This window comes from Neoarius graeffei, chromosome 9 (assembly GCF_027579695.1).
Source record: "Neoarius graeffei isolate fNeoGra1 chromosome 9, fNeoGra1.pri, whole genome shotgun sequence".
Classification (NCBI taxonomy): domain Eukaryota; kingdom Metazoa; phylum Chordata; class Actinopteri; order Siluriformes; family Ariidae; genus Neoarius; species Neoarius graeffei.
The window spans coordinates 22,129,945-22,152,213 of NC_083577.1; the positions used below are offsets into that span (position 1 = coordinate 22,129,945).

General features: G+C 39.3%; 1 protein-coding gene across 1 annotated transcript in view; it reads right to left on the reverse strand.

Annotated features, from left to right (window-relative positions):
• Positions 1 to 22,269, reverse strand: part of cntnap5a (contactin associated protein family member 5a) — a 207,715-nt gene that overhangs the window by 51,029 nt on the left and 134,417 nt on the right. Inside the window, exons 9-11 of the mRNA XM_060929196.1 lie at positions 11,398 to 11,504; positions 9,749 to 9,868; positions 6,289 to 6,489 (exon numbers count right to left, since the gene is read on the reverse strand). Of these exons, the coding sequence (XP_060785179.1) occupies positions 6,289 to 6,489; positions 9,749 to 9,868; positions 11,398 to 11,504 (428 nt within the window). The remainder of the gene's footprint in view (positions 1 to 6,288; positions 6,490 to 9,748; positions 9,869 to 11,397; positions 11,505 to 22,269) is intronic.

Here is a 22,269-nt window from a genome sequence, read left to right on the forward strand (position 1 = left end):
GCACAGGCTAACAACTGAGAAACTAAGATTTCTGTCTCCAGACTCTTCTTCCACGCTGCACGCTCGCCACAGGATTTTTCACTCAGACTTAAGTATTAATTTCCTTGTGTAATTTACTGAGTTACTTTTAAAATCAACATCGACAGCTACACACAACGGAGCGACCTGGCAGCCAAAATTCTCTCAAAATCTTCCATATTTAACAAAGCAAACCTGGCAGCCATGTTTGTTTACAAATTGTCACAGTCACTCGTTAGCATGGAAGTTTTACATCTCTGACGTGTCTCTTTTCCAGTTTTTTGATGTCCGTTGGTATGTTTTTCTCTTTTAAACATGCGTGAAGAATATCTCATAAAATTTTGGTTGCCTTTTGGGTGTTCCGTGCATCTTTCTCTTTCCTGGCAAACAAAGAAATGCTTCTGAGCATACGTGTGTGTGAGACGTCATGTTGTCTTGACAACCATGCAATATCGTAAACCATATTCAACGCTCATTCTCCACTGGGTAGAGTGACGTAATACATGTAGGATAAGCGATATGCTAACAATATTGCATGCTATCAAACCAAATGAATGAAACCCGCTAGAAGGGAATAGAACACGTTTTTATTCCATTGAAAAAGTGTCCTGTATGGATAATAATTCCCGATATTTCAGTCTGATGTCACTCCCAGTGTTTTCCTGTGGATGTATCCGTATAATATAAAAAAAAGGTGACACATTGGCAGGAAGATATGAATGTATGTACCACTCACTCGTGGTACATACATTCACCACTCTAAGATAAACTTCAAAACTTCATATCTTCACGCCACCGTGTGATATATATGTTATTTCATAGTTCTGATGTCTTCAGTATTGTTCGACAATGTAGAAAATAGACAAAATACAGAAAAACCTATGAATGTGTAGATGTGTCCTGAAATATAAAGCAACAAGATTTTAATCTGAGTATTTCTAAGTCAAACTGGAATTGCTATAAAAGATTTTAGGCTGTCAAAGAAAACAAAATAATCCATGGTTAAAACAAAAGTCTGAAGAAAAGCCTTCAGGGAAGAAGTTCCAGCTGGTGTTAAATACTCAGTGATCTCAGCAGGTCAACACTGCAAAAAAAAAAAGTGAAAATCGCTCAAATATATATATATTACCATTCAAAAGTTTGGGGTCACTTTGAAATGTCCTTATTTTTGAAAGAAAAGCACTGTTCTTTTCAATGAAGATCACTTTAAACTAATCAGAAATACACTCTATACATTGCTAATGTGGTAAATGACTATTCTAGCTGCAAATGTCTGGTTTTTGGTGCAATATCTCCATAGGTGTATAGAGGCCCATTTCCAGCAACTATCACTCCAGTGTTCTAATGGTACAATGGTACTACGTTTACATGCACATAGAGAGAATCGAATTTCTGCCGTTGCTCGACTGAAATCGAAGTTCAAAATGCCATGTATACACCTTAATTCGGCTGAAATTGAACCGAACTTGATTTCTCGGAATCGAGCTACACGACCTAGTTTATGCGATTTCTGCTGAGCTACTTTGTGCATGTATACCCTATCGAGCTAGTTGTCGAGCTACTTCCGGAAGTGACGAGTGACGAGACCACAAGCGGGAAACACAACAGCCTCGGTCGGCATGACAACAAATCATGACAACGGCATGAATCTTTTCTTTTTGTGGCATTGTTTGCACTGTTAAAATTTAGCTCACTTACTGTATCACCAAATACATCTGTACAGCTGTTGCATAGCTGTGAATTGTGTACATAAACAAGTCATTGTATTTGTGTGTGTGTGTATATATATATATATATATATATATATATATATATATATATATATATATGTCCAACATCTGAAGAATGTCAATAAAAACAAAACAATTGAACTTTTTGTGTGTTTATTAAGACATAAGTTAAATTGTAAGCAAAAAAAAATATTTTTTTGGAAGCAAAAAATGGACTTTAGAAAAATATTATTGTGCAAAATAAGCTGTCTTACAAAACAGTGGTCTGCGCCGGACAGTTTGTAGCCATACAGTCTGTTAGAGCAAGCCTAACAGCTTGAACACGGAACTGCTAGTGTTGCCAGATTGGGGGTTTTAAATGCATTTTAGCGGATTTGAACATGTTTTGGGCTGGAAAACGTCAGCAGTATCTGGCAACACTATAGCTCTTCTTCATGACGACAACCGGAAGTGTACCAACACGATGGGGCGTGTAGCGCCACGTGTGGCTCGGGTGCACAATGCACCTTGCACAATAGCCCGATTTCACTTGTGCATGTAGGATTGGATTTCTCTGGCACCCCTGCTGGGACCCTTTGCTCGATTACCAACAGCAGCTCGATTTGGACGTGCATGTAAACGTAGTGACACCAGTGTTCTAATGGTACAATGTGTTTGCTCATTGCCTCAGAAGGCTAATGGATGATTAGAAACCCTTGTACAATCATGTTAGCACAGCTGAAAACAGTTTAGCTCTTTAGAGAAGCTATAAAACTGACCTTCCTTTGAGCAGATTGAGTTTCTGGAGCATCACATTTGTGGGGTCGATTAAATGCTCAAAATGGGCAGAAAAATGTCTTGACTATATTTTCTATTCATTTTACAACTTATGGTGGTAAATAAAAGTGTGACTTTTCATGGAAAACACAAAATTGTCTGGGTGACCCCAAACTTTTGAACGGTAGTGTGTGTGTATATATATATATATATATATATATATATATATATATATTTTTTTTTTTTTTTTGCAGGGAAATAGCACATGAGCCCACACTTTTATGAGTAGAATATGTTAATGGATATATCCACTGATACTGTATATCCATTAACGCATTCTACTCATGATGCGTCTCATCACTTGTTCATCACATCGCAGAAACAGTCTTGCAAAAGTATTCATCCCCCTTGGTGTTTGTCCTGTTTTGCTGCATTACAAGCTGGAATTAAAATGGATTTTTTTTTGGGGGGGGGTTAGCACCATTTGATTTACACAACATGCCTACAACTTTAAAGGTGGATTTTTTTTATTGTGATGCAAACAATAATTAAAATGAAAAAAAAAAACAGAAATCTGGAGTGTGCATAGGTATTCACCTCCCAAAGTCAATACTTTGTAGAGCCACCTTTAGCTGCAATTACAGCTGCAAGTCTCTTGGGGTTTGTCTCTATTACCTTAGCACATCTAGCCACTGGGATTTTTGCCCATTCCTCAAGGCAAAAGTGCTCCAACTCCTTCAAGTTAGATGGGTTGCATTGGTGTACAGCAATCTTCAAGTTATGCCACAGATTCTCAACTGGATTGAAGTCTGGGCTTTGACTAGGCCATTCCAAGACATTTAAATGTTTCCCTTTAAACCACTGAACAATATGAGACATGAAACATTTCACTGATAACAGTGACAATAAAGGGTTCATTCATTCATTCACTGCAGTGTAGCTTTAGTAGTATGTTTAGGGTCATTGTCCTGCTGGACCATGAACCTTCGTCCCAGTTTCAAACCTCTGGCTGACTCAAATGAATTTTCCTCCAGAATTGCCCTGTATTTAGTGCCATCCATCTTTCCTTCAGTTCTGACCAGCTTTCCTGTCCCTGCAGATGAAAAACATCCCCACAGCATGCTGCTGCCACCACCATGCTTCACTGTAGGAATGGTGTTCTCAGAGTGTTGGGTTTGCACCACACATGGCATTTCCCATGACGGCCAAAAAGATCAATGGTCTCATTTGACCAGAGAATCTTCTTCCATGTGTTTGGGGAGTCTGCCACATGCTGTTGGGCAAACTCCAAATGTGTTTTCTTAAGCAATGACTTTTTTCTGTCCACTCTTCCATAAAGCCCCGCTCTATGGCGTGTATGGCTTAAAGTGATCCTATGGACAGATACTCCCATCTCCGCTGTAGATCTTTGCAGCTCCTTCAGTGTTCTCTTTGGTGCCTTTGTTTCATCTCTGATTAATGCCCTCCTTGCCCGGTCTGTGAGTTTTGGTGGGTGGCCTTCTCTTTTCAGGTTTGTAGTGGTGACATATTATTTCCATTTTGCTATAATGGATTTAATGGCGCTCCCTGGGATATTCAAAGTTTGGGATATTTTTATAACCCAACCCTGATCTATACTTCTCCACAACTTTGTCTCTGACCTGTTTGGAGGCTCCTCGGTTTTCATGTTGCTTGTTTAGTAGTGTTGCAGAGTCAGGATCCTTCCAGAACAGGCTGATTTATACAGTACAGACATCATGTGACCGATCATGTGACACTTTGATTGCACACAGGTGGATCTTAATCAACTAATTATGTGACTTATGAAGTGAATTGGTTTGGACCCCCTTATTTAGGGGGTGAATACCTACTGTATGCACACTCCAGATTTCTGTTTTTTCATCTTAATTATTGTTTGTGTCGCAATAGAACAACAATTTTCACCTTTAAAGTGGTAGGCATGTTGTGTAAATCAAATGGTGCTAACCCTCCAAAAATCATTTTAATTCCAGTTTGTAATGCAACAAAACAGGACAAACACCAAGGTGGGTGAATACTTTTGCAAGACACTAAGTTACATCTGTACTGATATAAATTATATTCACGACAGAACCCCAGAATAAAATGAAGAGATCTTCTCTCAAAATACGTTTGTTGTGCAAGTTCTGTACATTGAAGACTTTCTTCTCATCATCAGCAACAACAACAACGACAACAACAACAACAAAGAAATCACCATTACACAACATGGGCAGAGACTGTGTAAGAGAGTGATAAATGGAGAGAGAGAATGACGGATTGTTTATGTGGTGTTACAGAACAATGTGACTAATTATGTTTGTTTTCAAGCTCACTGAACCAGAAGACAACAAAAAGAGAACATTCCCTTTAATGGCAGCAGAATAACAATCTTATTATCTGTCCTGACACTATACCTGCCTCGGAGGAACTGAGCCACATCGTGCTTTTTTTAAATAAATCACAACTATATGCATATTTCTCCCATAATGCAGCCTGGGAGTAAAGAGTTTTTCAACAGGCATGTTTTCGTCCTGGGGGAAGCGTGTGCAAACTTTGTTTAAAGCACAAGACGGATGAAAGGCTGAAGAGAACTAACAGTCAGCTAGTCGCAATACGACAGGGTTTGATTAGCATGCAATATATCATCATCATCATCACTTTCCATACAGGATTTACATCTGGTTGCCTGGGTTGCAGTAGTACGTTCCCAGCTCGAGCAATATCCCTGGTCCATTTCCTGGAAACACACCAGTCATTAGTCTGATGAGAATTAGCTGATTTGGACGAGTGGGTTTTATACGCTACTATTTTCCATTTAGTACCAGCAATATTAGCATGTTATATTAAAGTATTTGCTCAATAATAGGAAAAAAAAGTGTAATCTACATCTGCTCTGGTCCTGGGGACTCACAGATGTGCACACTCTTTGCTTTAGTAACAACTAATCGGGGGTTTTATGGTTAGCTGACCAACCAGAGTGAATTTCCCCAAAGCATCATAAACACAAAGATCGACGTAAAACGGTTGAGCGAGTAGCACTTTCGACATGCTCTCTAAGAGTTAAGATGATCTGTATACTATGGCGCTTCTGGGAAATAATACCTTCATGACGATTTTCTGCTTGGCAAAAGCAAATAGTTTAGCCCTCCGTGACTAGGGGTGATAAAACCCTGAAGTAGAAGGGTACTCAGTAGAGTGCACATCCCGGCCAAGCCACATATTACCAACATCAAAATCAAACCACTTGAACCCAGGATAATATTAAAGCTGTCCACCAAATTTCATCAAAATATGTTCACGATTTTTCGAGACAAAAAAATCCTGAATATGAATACATATTTGGATCCTGGATCCACATACATATCCAGATTTGCATCAAAATTTAGTCAATTGTTCCTTGCCCCATGGCCAACCTTTCCACCAAATTTTATCCAAATCCATTCACTACTTTTTGAGATAAGTTGGGAAAAGAAAAAAAAAACATCCTGGATCCGCAAGCATATTCAGATTTGCATCAAAATCTAATCAATTGTTCCTTGGCCTATGGCTCACCTTTCCTAAAATTTCATCAAAATCTGTTTACTACTTTTTGAGTTACGTTGGGAACAGACAAACAGACAACAAACAAACAAACAAACAGAGGTGAAAACATACCCTCCTCCAACAAAGTTGTTGGAGGTAATTAAGCTGGTACACAGGGATGCTGGATTCATTGGTTAATCAGCTCATTAGTCTTTAACTAAAGCCAATCTAGTTGTAGGTTGAACCAACAAACTGAACTCACCCCATGTGTTGAAGAGTCGAGCTCTCCTGCACTGATAGATCAGCGTCTGCTGGCAGTATTCCGATTGTAAAACCAGGGCTCGGAGTTGATCTGGAGAGGCGCCGTAGTCAAAGTGAGCTTCATAGGGTTTCTCTGGTGTCGATCCATGGACTCGGACTGCATCAGTGCTGTTGTGGTGGACCACGGTCCATACTTTGTCCTCTGTTAAATGAACACCAGGCAAGTCAATTTTTATCGTCATCCCATCTGCATATACAGTACACGTGGACTGGGAGGAAATATTGATCGTTCTAGGACCACAGTGCAATAAACAAGGTGCTGTTGGGGCTGAGAGCAGAAATAAGGCGATAGTGTATGACAAGATCAGTGTGAAAAACTGCAGTTCCCGTCAACTGACTGAGTGAAAGTGTGGGAATGAAGGTGCAGTATGGTCTGCTGGACAACTTGGGGAGCACTATTCCTCCTCTATTGGAGGATAATTTTGCCCTAATATGTGAATGATCTAAATTTTTATCTAGAAGTATGCAAAGCAACAATTACTGTTGAAGTTTAGTTGGTTAGTTATCAGTAAGCAATTACATAATTATGCTAAGGTCGCACATAGCTGCTTGATCCGTGAGAACTGTGGCTACCGTGGCCATTCCAGCAGATTTTGGAGGTGAGCCGTTGCATAAATTTGGGTGTAGCAAATATACAAATGAAGCCATGGTAGCTGCGATGGTAGTGATGGAAGACGCCAGTAAACCAACAGTGGCAATGACGTACCGGTATAGTGATGTATAGTCATGCGGCAATGAGCAGTAGGGTATAGCTACGGCAAGACGAAATAAACCATGCCTTCAAAGCAAACTTTTCACTTTCTTCAGAATGTTGTTCCATGAACATTTTGAGCTCAATGGTTGTAACGGAATGCTACGGTATCCCCTGGTAGCCCACGTAAACCTCATGTATGCTTCAAGGATGCTTGCGGATGCCTTCGTGGTTGTGATAGATGAATTGATCCGGTGCTTGAATCATGGCAATTTTCAACATGACGAAACTTTCTGGGGATGGAAGCCACGCCCTATATATACATAGTACTGTGCAAAAGTCTTAGGCACATGTAAATAAATACTGTAGACCAGAAATGGCTTACATAATAATGAAATTAAATGTTCAAATATTAAAAAAAATACTACAGTTGGGCAAAAAAGTATTTAGTCAGCCACCATTTGTGCAAGTTCTCCCACTTAAAAAGATGAGAGAGGCCTGTAATTTTCATCATAGGTACACTTCAACTATGAGAGACAGAATGGGGGGAAAGAATCCAGGAAATCACATTGTAGGATTTTTAATGAATTAATTGGTAAATTCCTCGGTAAAATAAGGATTTGGTCACCTACAAACAAGCAAGATTTCTGGCTCTCACAGACCTGTAACAACTTCTTTAAGAGGCTCCTCTGTCCTCCACTCGTTACCTGTATTAATGGCACCTGTTTGAACTCGTTATCAGTATAAAAGACACCTGTCCACAACCTCAAACAGTCACACTCCAAACTCCACTATGGCCAAGACCAAAGAGCTGTCAAAGGACACCAGAAACAAAATTGTAGACCTGCACCAGGCTGGGAAGACTGAATCTGCAATAGGTAAGCAGCTTGGTGTGAAGAAATCAACTGTGGGAGCAATTATTAGAAAATGGAAGACATACAAGACCACCGATAATCTCCCTCGATCTGGGGCTCCACGCAAGATCTCACCCCGTGGGGTCAAAATGATCACAATAATGGTGAGCAAAAATCCCAGAACCACACAGGGGGACCTAGTGAATGACCTGCAGAGAGCTGGGACCAAAGTAACAAAGGCTACCATCAGTAGCACACTACGCCGCCAGGGACTCAAATCCTGCAGTGCCAGACGTGTCCCCCTGCTTAAGCCAGTACATGTCCAGGCCCGTCTGAAGTTTGCTAGAGAGCATTTGGATGATCCAGAAGAGGATTGGGAGAATGTCATATGGTCAGATGAAACCAAAATAGAACTTTTTGGTAAAAACTCAACTTGTCGTGTTTGGAGGAGAAAGAATGCTGAGTTGCATCCAAAGAACACCATACCTACTGTGAAGCATGGGGGTGGAAACATTATGCTTTGGGGCTGTTTTTCTGCAAAGGGACCAGGACGACTGATCCGTGTAAAGGAAAGAATGAATGGGGCCATGTATCGTGAGATTTTGAGTGAAAACCTCCTTCCATCAGCAAGGGCATTGAAGATGAAACGTGGCTGAGTCTTTCAGCATGACAATGATCCCAAACACACCGCCTGGGGCAACGAAGGAGTGGCTTCGTAAGAAGCATTTCAAGGACCTGGAGTGGCCTAGCCAGTCTCCAGATCTCAACCCCATAGAAAATCTTTGGAGGGAGTTGAAAGTCCGTGTTGCCCAGCGACAGCCCCAAAACATCACTGCTCTAGAGGAGATCTGCATGGAGGAATGGGCCAAAATACCAGCAACAGTGTGTGAAAACCTTGTGAAGACTTACAGAAAACGTTTGACCTCTGTCATTGCCAACAAAGGGTATATAACAAAGTATTGAGATGAACTTTTGTTATTGACCAAATACTTATTTTCCACCATAATTTGCAAATAAATTCTTTAAAAATCAGACAATGTGATTTTCTGGATTTTTTTTTTCTCATTTTGTCTCTCATAGTTGAAGTGTACCTATGATGAAAATTACAGGCCTCTCTCACCTTTTTAAGTGGGAGAACTTGCACAATTGGTGGCTGACTAAATACTTTTTTGCCCCACTGTATAAACAGTAATCAGTAAGCCATAATAAATGAAACAAAGTCAATATTTGGTGTGAGATGACCCTTTACTTAAAAAAAAAGTAGTCTCAGGTACAATCAGTCCAGTTTTATGCGGAAATGAGCTGTAGGTTTTACTGAGCATCTTCCAGAACCAGCCACAGTTCTTCTGGACACTTTGACTGTCACACTCGCTTCTTCATTTTGCACCAAAACCCAGCAGCCTTCATTATGTTTTCTTTTTTAATCGGAAAAGTGCTCTGTTATGGAATATGCTGCTCAGATACAAACTTTTTTTTTCCCTGTAACATTTATTTTGTGCTGGGGAAAAAAAAAAAGAACGCCTGGAACTCTAAAACGTTTTTGGACTGACTCGATAACATAGAAGTCATCAAATAGAAATCTATAACAAAGTTTGGATGAAAAAAAAAAAACAGGGTGCCTAAGACTTTTGCACAATACTGTTTATATGATATAAGATTTGCTGTTGTAAATTAAGACTAAATCTCTCATCGGTGCAAGATTATCTCTGATCAAACTCAAGCAGCACCATGGAATAAAATTCTCAGTGTCAAATATCCTGTATTATATTCAGGGACATGGGATGAATTTAATTAATCACAATGTACTATGATCCATTTGGCTTTTCCAAGTGTTTAGCATGTTGGAAACATCTCACCTGTCATATTGCAGTAGACCTGAATGGGACCCAGAGGGCCGCTGCCATCAGGATCGACAGAGAAGTAGCCTGAGGTGCTTCCTGAAAGCCTGTAGGCCTCGCACGAGGCTTCATAGATCGCTGAGGAAAAGGAGCAAAAAAGGAAAACTGGTTTTCAAGGAAGCACCTAAGATATTTCAGGTTGAGAACAAAGTCGTTGGTGGAATCTTATATTCACATCAGATCATTTTGTCACTGACGGGACAAGAAGGTCAGCGTCGCCTGCGTAAGTCTATACTCCTTTCTTTTTTGTTTTTTTGTTTGAAGACAAAAACATACACAGGAGGTGATCCATACCCCAGTTAGCTCAGCAATGTCTTTCCAGTAATTAAACCAGGATGACCTTCACACGATGCCTTTTACACGATTATGTTTCATGACATTTCTTCAAATTAAGTACAAATAGAGAAGAAAACACAACAAATAGTCAGGAGCTTGTACAGCGGAGCCCTGCTGTCTCAAATAAATCTCAAATAGTGCAAAACTGCCTTTGTATAGTCTTGTCTGATTGATTCATATATATATTAGTGCTGTCAAGCGATTAAAATATTTAATCGCGATTAATGTCGCGACAGTCATAGTTAACTCGCGATTAATCGCAATTTAATCGCACATTTTTGTCACATAAAAAACCATTGTAATTCTCTTATCAGCATAAAAAAGTGAATGGGCTTGCTTTGTACCAATGCTTTTTTTAATTGCAAAGCATAACACGTCTTGACACAGCCACTGCAAAGTGAAACCTAAGCCGAGCACCGGTGCGGGGCTAGCAAGAGAACCATGAGTGAAATGATCTACTGTTTGAGTTAGTCTACAACTAAAGAGAGATAGGTTACACAGTGACGGTAGGCTTGACATGCTTGATTATAATATAAAGTACACTATTATATTAAGTTTAAGTTGTTCGTTGATAAATATTGCATTGAATCTGATCTTTACTGTTTCAGCTCACTTAACACATTTTGTACTTTTACACTTTCTGCCTGTTGATGCGTCGCGCTGTCCAATCAGAGGCGGCCAAATTTGCATATTACAGGAAGGATTTCTGGGATAGCATTGAGTTTACAGTTCAGAGGGATCTGGCTTCTTTAGGCGCTGTCTTCTTAAAACTGAATAAATATTTAAAAAGAGCCAAATGAGCCAGTCTTTTGAACGGCTCTTTTCAAAGAACGGATCACAAAGATGCAGATCCCATCAAAGAGCCATAAATCCCATCTCTACTAGCGCGCCCTGCCCGCGCTGGTTCTTTGGGGGGAGGGCAGAGGACTCTGGCTGTGTGGGGTGTGGCATTACAGTCTAGCTACTATCGGTTTTCTAAGCAAAGTCTCTGTTCCAAGTTCCTGGCAGTTTCAAAAGCTTATGAAAAACCTACATCATGTCACAGAGCGTTAATCTCGCGATAAAAAAATTATCGCTGTTAAAATTGAGTCAAGTTAACGCGTTAATAACGCGATATTTTTGACAGCACTAATATATATATATATATATATATATATATATATATATATATATAAAACATGCTTTACACGTTTACCAGACTCCTTTCGAATGTGTAAAGTGCTCAACAAATTGGCTTTTGTAATCAAGGAGGTACTCGAAGAAGTACCCACAGTTATGGCACGTAGCACCACTGTATCCTGTCCCTGCGCAATCACAGGAGAAAGAGGACCACGTCTGAGAGCAGCGGCCGCCGTTTTCACAGAAATTAGGCAGACATCTGAAAAGAAGACAAACACAAAGGCTAAACAAAACATGCGACCGTAATCAAGTTATGACGGTTTATCACTTATGGTGGACCACTAATCTGAACCAGGCAGTATTTACCTCTGAAACTCAATCAACATTTTAATAAAATGTTACGGGGAGGAAAAGAGAGCCTCTGTTTACCGTTACAGCCTCTGAGTTAAAAAAAGTGCAATTTCGTGAGACGGAAAGAAGATAGTGGCGTTCCATTAACTCGACTTCGCCTTGAATATGTGCATCACAGCTGGCCTTACTCTGAAGTGCCAAGACACAGAATGGCAAGCCGTGTCTTATATTTTAAAAAAAAGTGAAAGAAAAAAATCTACATTCACTGAGTGAAATATAGAGTGGTGGCTACAATTATCGTCACCTTAACGATATTTTGGCCATTGCAAAAGTAGAAAAGACTTTCAATATGTAAATTGTGCATGAAGAATTACTTAAACTTCCACTGGAAAAAACGAGTTGATTCCCGATTACTTAGCGTATCAGATCACGTGACACCGTTCCACAATTATCGACACCTTTGTCTAAAGTTATCGACACCGTTCCACAATTATCGACACCCAGATGATTATTTATTTAAAAAATAATCGGTATGTGGTATTAAGTTAACAAAACACAGTTTTTATTTAATATTTGTTTTACGTAGACTTATATTTAGTACAAAATATATTTGATATAAATATATCAATGTCGGTGTTTATGTAAATGAGGAAGTAATTCTAATGTTTGTAAACAAATGAATTGATAATGTTTAACCTGCGTCAGAAAATCTTTTTGTTCCACTTTCTAAGTATTTTCGTCGACCACATTTTGTTAATCATTCGTTGTTGTTTGTATTAATTTCTAGTTTTGTAATTTACCAATAAATATCAACAGGCAATTGATATCGTAACCGCATGAACATCCAAGTCAAAGGTCACATGTCCTTCCTCGAATCAAAATATAAAATGGTGACTGATATTGTAATATGTGGTAGATATTTACAACAAACTGCAAAATATATATATTTTTCTGAATGGAATAGAAAAATCTGAATATTTCTAGCATGTAATTGTTTATATGCTCGGAATTTAATTCTGCTCTAATTCTATTCATTGCAATCGGATTCCAAACACTCTATAAACATTCCATTCTGTTATGAATCAGAAAAAAAAAATATCATAAATCACAGCACTTTTATTATTTTTAAAGTGCTTCATCTACTTCAACAATGTTACACAAAGATCGATCCGTAACAGTCGTAAACGTCCCTTAATTCCACAGCGTGTCGATAATGGTGGACACCTCACGTGACTTCTCAAACGCGCGTTTAGATACAAAATGGCGTCTGTCAAATGAAAGAGTAAGAAACAAAGTAGGTTTCAACAAGTTGATCATGAAATATCGGTGAATCTGATAAGTAAAAACATGTCCATGATCTTTCCACCATGCTTACCTGCGATGATAATGTCTGGGTTTTCCTCAAATTACAGATCGTGCTAAAAAAAATTCCATCTCAGGTAACGAGCTGTGTCATCAGACGGCAAGATCAAAGGGTGAGGCGGGTCTTCCGGTTGATTAATTACCCAATAATAACTGTTGTAGCTGAAAGTCACCTTTGTAAAATTTTTTAATGGTAAATCTGGAAAGGCGTCGATAATTACGGACTGTTGATAATTGTAGCCGCCGCTCTACCATGGAAAAGAAAAACAGGCAGTAATTAAAATTCCTTTCTTCATCTGAAGGACTAGTTTATGTTCAGAATGAGACTGTGGATATAAACTGTTCAATCTGTAGTCTATGAATCCACGACTCAAGCTTTCTCAGTGAAAAAAAAAAAAATCCATGTCGGTCAAATCAGCATTAAAACAATGAGCTTCTTTCTCAATTCAGTTTATTCCATCAGATATAGGAAGGAAAATAAGCAATCAGGATCTGACCTCTCAATCATCTGCCATGTACTGATTTGCATTCTGAGAAGCTGTAGATAAGATTTAATGCTTTTGACCTCCTGACATTTCGGTGGAGACTGTACGAAATTTTGAATAGGAAAATAAATCTTGTCATGTGCTCTAAAAAAAAATAAAAATTGGCTAGCGCTTCAATGTATGAGCTTCCCCGAGACATTTTGATTAATAGCTCGTTCGTCGTCGGCTGCTTAAATTTCACAATTACCAGCCTTTTAGTGCTGCATATATTATTTCGCGAAGCACAGCTTTCTGCCATCGACTCCCGTGAGGGCGCTGCTTTATGAGGCCTCGCTGTACAATGCGACACGTTCCCGAAGCCATTAGCTGCTATAGCGGGAGTCAACCGTGTGCCAGATAATGTTTCAGGTGATGGTTTAATTACTGCTGTGTTATTTCTAGTCAGGCTCAGGAAAGAAGGTCTTTGGTGGGCTGTAAAATTATTCAGTAGTTGCACTCCAGTGATAACATAGTCAATGAAGCTTTAGAGATCCGGGTGATGGGCGGAGATCAAAGTCTCGACACAAGGTTCATGAGCTGCCGTTGTTTTTTTTTTTTTTTCTTTCTGACATCCAAATGCTTGCAGAAGAGGAACTGACATCAATGTTGGGCCTAATGAGGAAGCACAGACTAAAGTGACAAATAGTGCATGGGATAACATGGTAGTGTTGTTCTCATCTCATCTCATTATCTCTAGCCGCTTTATCCTGTTCTACAGGGTCGCAGGCAAGCTGGAGCCTATCCCAGCTGACTACGGGCAAAAGGCGGGGTACACCCTGGACAAGTCGCCAGGTCATCGCAGGGCTGACACATAGACACAGACAACCATTCACACTCACATTCACACCTACGCTCAATTTAGAGTCACCAGTTAACCTAACCTGCATGTCTTTGGACTGTGGGGGAAACCGGAGCACCCGGAGGAAACCCACGCGGACACGGGGAGAACATGCAAACTCTGCACAGAAAGGCCCTCGCCGGCCACGGGGCTCGAACCCGGACCTTCTTGCTGTGAGGCGACAGCGCTAACCAGGTAGTGTTGTTGTTGGGGTTTTTCTTATGTATTTTGGGCTTCATATATTATTTGTTCCTGATTCATCTTTAGTAAGTGCTTCAGCTTGGTCAGGGTCTTGGTGGATCCTTGGAAAACTGTGCACCATGTAGGAATACACTCTGGAAGCAATGCCAGTCCATTGCAGCACACCCCCCCACACACAGTCGCAAAATCATTCACACTTAAAGCGAAACGGCCTTTTGATTTCGGAAAATCGGTGAAATTTAGTTCCCTCTGAAATTTGGTCATGGTGATATATGTTTATTTCGGCAATATCTCAAAAAATAAAAATAAAAAGGCCAGTCTGTGGCTGGGAAGTTATTTAATTTGAAGAGATTCCTTAGCAAATAATGCGCATGAAATTGCTCGCGTCGCACAGTCAAGCAGACAGAGGAAGTCCATGTGTGCATCTACAGTACAGGTTTACCTTTGAGCGTGCACTGACAGTTCCATCATTCTGTCACTAAACGAACAGCTGATCACACCGAGGTGCTCGCTGACCACCGATATTTGTTAGTTTGGGCCTGCATTTCCTTTCCTTCGTATATAACATAATGTCTTTTCTTCTCGCTTTCCGTTACTGTAGTCAGTCTTTCGCGTTTCGTTCACGTCCTCCATTGTTCTCTCCTGTTTCAAATTCGTATCCCAAAATGCCTTGTGCGAACGGGGAAAGCCCATCACGTCATGCATGATGTAGTATCTTGAATTGGGTCATGGTGAAGCAGGAAAAAAATAGTGGAGAATTTAGGGCCATGTGGCCTTAAATTCATTAATTGTTCTATTTAAAAAACGGATAAAATTGGAAGTCCGTGAGTCGAATTCAGTAGCTTTCGGTCCACTAAACAAACATAATTGGGTGTCGGGGGAAATTCTTTTTATGACCTACACTTGAAAAATCTGAAAGGCAGTCTAGCTTTAAGAGCAATTCGGCAACAAACAGCAACAACAAAATCCCACACAGGCATGTTGAGAACAAATGAAACTCTGCATGAGTATGAGCTTGTATTTTTCACATATTTAAAGCAATAAAGTTTACAAAGTACGAGATATTCGGAGTCTGAAATCCAACATCGGATCACCTCACAGACAGCCTCGTTCTGAAGAAGGTATGCCTTGGAGAACGTTCACACAGTGTTCTTTATCTTCGGAAAATCTCAGACAATCCGCTTGGAGGAATCCAGTTACGTTGAGCACATTCAGTACATTCAGGTAACCTTGAAAAAATTCACAAATCGACTCTTTCTTGAAGCTGATTAGTTCAATCATATGATCCACCTTTTTACAAGTACACACAGAAAAGGATTTCTGAGCATACATTCCATTATTAAGAGCAATTTTTTCAAAGTGCACTATAAATACATTCGATCCAGCAATCCGCCGTTTCTCAGAGATGTGTGAAATCCAATTGGGAAGTGTACCTTCCATTATTTTCAGGATGGCTAAAAGCAGTAGCGCCAGCAACGTGAAACCCAGGACGTAGTGTACCACCTGAAGCGGATGATGAACAACGGGATAATGTGCATTAGCGAGTGTTTCACTGGATTTTTTTTTTTTTGCTAAAACATGCTGCCAGTGGATTCAGACTGTATTACACTACCAGATATTGGACTGAAAGGCCACTGAGCCAAATGAGCAGACAGCTGAGGAGGAACGTTAAGAGTGAGTTAAGCAAATGTCTTCCAGAGCAGCAGACGCAGCTCCGAGCTATCGTGCCAAAAAAATAACTAACCAAACCATCCCTCCAATACAGGCCCTGCTGGCCCCATTCTAACACGAGGCCAATAGATTTTACGCCAACATACAAGTGGGTCAATAAAACACTGATTTCTTATTGGACACTAGAGCTGCATTAAAATGCGCTTCACCTGAACTTGACAGAACACTGTCAATTGCTAATGACTGCTCAAGCGCGCATCATTCCAATCGTGCTTGTGTAGGAGTGTTAGGGTTGCATTCAGTGATCCTGCATGGGCTTGACCTGATAATGTACATTGACAGTTTGTGGATATACAGTTGGGGTCAGAAGTTTACATACAGTGACATGAATGTCATCTTGGATATAAATGTAATGGCAGTATTTGGGCTTTCAATAATTTCTTTGAACTGCTCTTTTTCTATGGCAGAATGTACAGCATACATCTTAAATATAAAAAAAAACACTACAATTTGATGCACAAATTTTATTTTTCTTTGGGTTTTCTGAAATCAACACAGGGTCAAAATTATACATACAGGGTCAAAAATTTGTATCCGCTAACTTAGATTATTCATTCAGAGGTGCTGAAACTTCTAAAATGTCTCTTATCTTGCCAAGGCCGAGGTCTCTTAACTTCCTGTTAGTGATCATGACTGACTACAGCTGGTAGCTTTTCTGTGCCTTCATAAAAAGGGTTTGTTTACAGCACTCACTGAATTGACCAACACACAGTAAAATGGGAAAGTCCAAGGAGCTCAGTGCAGATCTGAGAAAGAGGATAGCAGATATGCACAACTCCGGAATGTCTCTTGGAGCCACTCATAAACAACTGCAAATTCCAAGATCAGTTCAAACAATTGTATCCAAGTTATTGTGAGGTGTATTCACTTTGCCAAGCCACTTTGCTTCAAGAAAACCCAAACTGTCACCCTCAGCTGAAAGGAAATTGGTTTGGATGGTCAGGAACAACCCAGGAACCACCATGGCACAACCCTGCCATGAACTGGAAGCTGATGGATCACTGTCTACAGTTCAGTGAGTTTTATATCACCATGGACTAAGAGGCTGCTTTCCAAGAAATAACCCCCTGCTCCAAAATTGACACCTTCAAGCTTAACTAAAGTTTGAAGCTGACCACACGGACAAAAAAAAAAAAAAGCCTTCTGAAGGAAAGCTGTATGGTCAGATGAGAAGGATTCAGTTGTTTGGCCACAATGACCACCATGTACAGAGGGACACAGTACCAGCTGGTGGTGGTGGTAGGATCATCATGCTCTGGGGCTGTTTTGCTGCCAGTGGAACTGGTTCATTGCACAAAGTGGATGGAATAATGAAGAAGGAGGACTACCTCAGAATTCTTCAGCATAAACCATCAGAAACTTGAACACGACTTAGGAGTTACAACAGGACAATGAACCCAAACACGCATCAGAGCTGGTTGTGGAGGATAAAGCAGGCTAACATTAAGCTTAAAACAAGTCCTGACATCAACCCTATTGAAAATATATGGACCGTGCTTATGAGTTGAGTCCATGCCAAGAAAAAAAAAAAACTGAACTCTACCAATTGTACCATGAAGAGTTGTGAAATATCCAACCAGAATTCTGCCAGAAGCTTGTTCATGGTAAACAAAAATGTTTGGTCAAGGTGAATCTTGCGAAGAGACATTTTACCCAAATATTAGGTGTGCTGTATGTATATTTTTGACCCTGTATGTATAATTTTGACCCTGTGTTGATTTCAGAAAACCCAAAGAAAATTAAAACTTGTGCATCAAATTCTAGTGTGTTTTTTTAATTAAAGACATATGCTGTACATTCTGCCACAGAAAAAGAACAATGCAAAGAAATGACTGAAAGCCCAAATATTGCCATCACATTCATATCCAAGATGACATTCATGTCACTGTATGTAAACTTCTGACCACAACTGTAGGTAACTCCAGCAATACCTCAAAAAGGGGAATGCGAAAAGAATGGCAGTAAAAACGATGGATGGTGGGAAATTCGTGTGGGAATAAAACACAGAGGTTCAGAAAATGGCACAGAACTGTAGTTTTCAGCTCCCATATTTCCTGCCCATGTCCTGCCATGCTTAATTTAATTAAGTAATTATGTTACTTCCTCTTTATAACTGCCTGTAATGTCTCTTAATGGGCATTGGGATGAGTAAGCTTTGCTATTTCAAGATTAATCATGTGCTTTCCCCGTGGTACGCTGAATCAAACGGAGGACGATAGGAAATGAAATATATCCAAGCATATATCAATGTACATAGTTATTGATCATAGTATAATATAGATATTTAGTCCCTGCCTAAAAGCAAAGCTCCTGATGAGTGTATAAGCAAAATATTTGTAAGGGCACAAAATCAACCTGAAGAGAATAATAATATTGTAGCACCATGAATGAACCATAGAATTGTGTAGTGTTGTGTATTTCACGTCAATAAATCGCTGCACCGTCTTGTGACACTATTGTGATACCAATAATGAGATACACTTCGCAGTTATGATACATATTTATTCCTTTCTTTGACACCACATGCCATGCGCCAGAAACAACATCATGACATTTATTATGGTGTGACTCTGCTGGGTGCCTGGTGGACAGCAGTGAACCATCGCCTTCACTTTACATCATTACTATATAGTTACCATCCAATATCAAACTCGATATATCAAACATTTGTCTGGTTACATCTGTCACAGGGCCATTATTACTTAGTACCATGTGCCTGTTCCTGATTAGAGCACAATCACAGCACAGACATATAAGGACCCTCAGTAACACAGACTTTAAGTATACACACTATACCCTGCATCTAACATTACCAAGCCTTGTATTTTGTATCGCTTTTCTGGTTTTGACCCTGTTTGTGTTTTTGGACTGTGAGTTTTGTAGTACCTCTGATACCCTGTCTTTCAATAAAAACTGCGCTTTCAATAAAACTCTTCCTGCACTTACACTACCGTTCAAAAGTTTGGGGTCACTTTGAAATTTCCTTATTTTTGAAAGAAAAGCACTGTTCTTTTCAATGAAGATCACTTTAAACTAATCAGAAATACACTCTATACATTGCTAATGTGGTAAATGACTATTCTAGCTGCAAATGTCTGGTTTTTGGTGCAATATCTACATAGGTGTATAGAGGCCCATTTCCAGCAACTCTCACTCCAGTGTTCTAATGGTACAATGTGTTTGCTCATTGCCTCAGAAGGCTAATGGATGATTAGAAAACCCTTGTACAATCATGTTAGCACAGCTGAAAACAGTTTAGCTCTTTAGAAAAGCTATAAAACTGACCTTCCTTTGAGCAGATTGAGTTCCTGGAGCATCACACACTCAAAAAAATAAAACATTGGATTTACTTAACCGAGTTATGGCAACCGGTCCCACGAAACTGTGTTAATTTAGATGTATTGAATACAGTTATGTTGAGTTATTCAACACAACTGTATTCAATACATCTAAATTAACACAGTTTCATGGGACCGGTCGCCATAACTCGGTTAAGTAAATCCAATGTTTTATTTTTTTGAGTGCATTTGTGGGGTCGATTAAATGCTCAAAATGGCCAGAAAAATGTCTTGACTATATTTTCTATTCATTTTACAACTTATGGTGGTAAATAAAAGTGTGACTTTTCATGGAAAACACAAAATTGTCTGGGTGACCCCAAACTTTTGAATGGTAGTGTACATCCATCTATCGCAGGGGTCCTCAACCTTTTCTACTTTAAAGCCCACCTATTCATACTTGTAACAAGTCAGGGCCCATTAAAAAAGATCCCCAATTATTTTGGCTCATCTATTCTATTAGAATCTAATAATCTACTGTGTAGTGTATTAATGGAATGCAACATCACTCCCTGTTACAGATGGGAGCCCAGGAATTAAGTACACGCAATAAAAACAATTTTTTTTAATTGTAGGTATTGTATTTAAAACTGTATGGATGTGCCAGAAGCCAAACTATGTACCGTACTCAGGGCATTCTCACTCAAAAGGGATTAATGATCCAAAAGTGGATTCTGGTCCATTAACACAAGAACTTATTGCCATGTTTGTGTTCAGCAAACAAGCTAATTATTAAAACCAAGAAGTACACTCAGAAGAAATGGATATACAAACCACTCAATGGGATTCGATCCTTACACGCTAACAAAGATGGATTTTTCCTATTAAAGAAAAATTTACCACCTAAATTTGACATTAGTAGAATAAAATTAGATCTTATTGTAGCCAGAACTAAATACAAATACAATAGTTATGCATGCTATTAATTAACTTAATATGAAGATAATTAACAGATAACCAACAGATTTTAAGGGTTTTTTTAAAGCTTGTGTTTATTTTTAGTCTTTTTTATTTGTAATTATTTGCATCTGTACATGCACAACCCCACCAGCTCTGCTGATCAACTTATTGCATTTAAATAAAGTTATTCATTCATTATGAGTTGGAAAATTATCCATCCGTTGAGTTCCCCGACATCTCAAACTACCTGGTGCTGCAGACATTGTTCTACATGGACGCACAAATGAAAACCTAGAAGAGCATTGAGGGGTACAACTTTTTATATGTAGCTGGGTTAAAGATCTGGGGATCAGAACACTACAAGATAAATCCTGTATTGTTTTTGCCCAGGAGAGGAGCCATTTCTGGGCTTTTTGTACACGTCTTTGCGATGGTTGCTAGGATGCTACAAGTTTTAGTATCGGGTGTAAACAAACCACAGCTGTTTGATTCTCAATCCTCCCTGCTCTTCTCTTCCAGCAGGCATCACAGATCCATATAATTTACCCACAAAGGTATTTATTTATTCTGCCCACTGTGCGTGCACCCTCTGTTTGTGTGTGTGTGTGTGTGTGTGTGGGGGGGGGGGGGGGGGGGTTAAATGCAAAGGAGGAACGTGACAATAATAAAGGCTTGTTCTTCTTAATTTACCCACAAATGTATTTATTCCACTTGAAAGGTGTACGTCAAACCAATGACCGGATTTGGGACACTACGACGTCCTGAACTATTTAGTATTTGGCTTCAAACTTGAAAAAAATTTGCGGCCCACTAGATGGTTATGAAACACTGGTCTAATCGCTCTTACATGGCAGAAACTGTCAACTGTCCAACAAGCTAGTGGACTAATAAAACTGTTTTAGCTAGTTTCATATGAAACTGTCATGAACATTTTCCGTAAAATGTGTTAGTAAATAATTCCACATTATTTAAAAAAAAAGCAAATTAAAAATAAGCAGTGAATAGAAACCCATCTATCTTATGGAAATAAAGATACAAATGTTGTTGTCTGGTGGTCAAGTGTTTATGAGATACACTGCCTTACACTTATGATCAGGTTCCCTGTGGTGGTACACGGATGTCGTACGTACGTATGGACGTTGTATGGTCAAGCCATCAAAAATCAGATCCATATTCTCTTAAATATGGAGCTCCGCTATTATACCACAGTGCTGTTAAATTCTCAAATGTCGTCATAAGGTGTTGATTAGTTTTCTTTACACAGGTTTATATGTATTAATACACTTGTTCTCATGATCATTTCCATAATAGCTCTCCAGAATCTAAGGATAATATGAAACAGATTGAAAAAAGTATATATAAACACTGACATGGAGACATTTTCTGGAACATTCATAGAAGGAGTCTCCAGTCTTGGTGGTTTTCCGGTTTCTTGGACATGTTCTGTTTTCTTGAGAGTGGTAACATGGCATTACCCCACCCTGAGGCTTGATTATTTTCCTCTCACACCACACCCTGTTATATTTTATTCCTTTTACTATAATTTCTAAAGTCCCTTTATGTACAACCCTGATTCCAAAAAAGTTGGGACAAAGTACAAATTGTAAATAAAAACAGAATGCAATGATGTGGGAGTTTCAAAATTCCATATTTTATTCAGAATAGAACATAGATGACATATCAAATGTTTAAACTGAGAAAATGTATCATTTAAAGAGAAAAATTAGGTGATTTTAAATTTCATGATAACAACACATCTCAAAAAAGTTGGGACAAGGC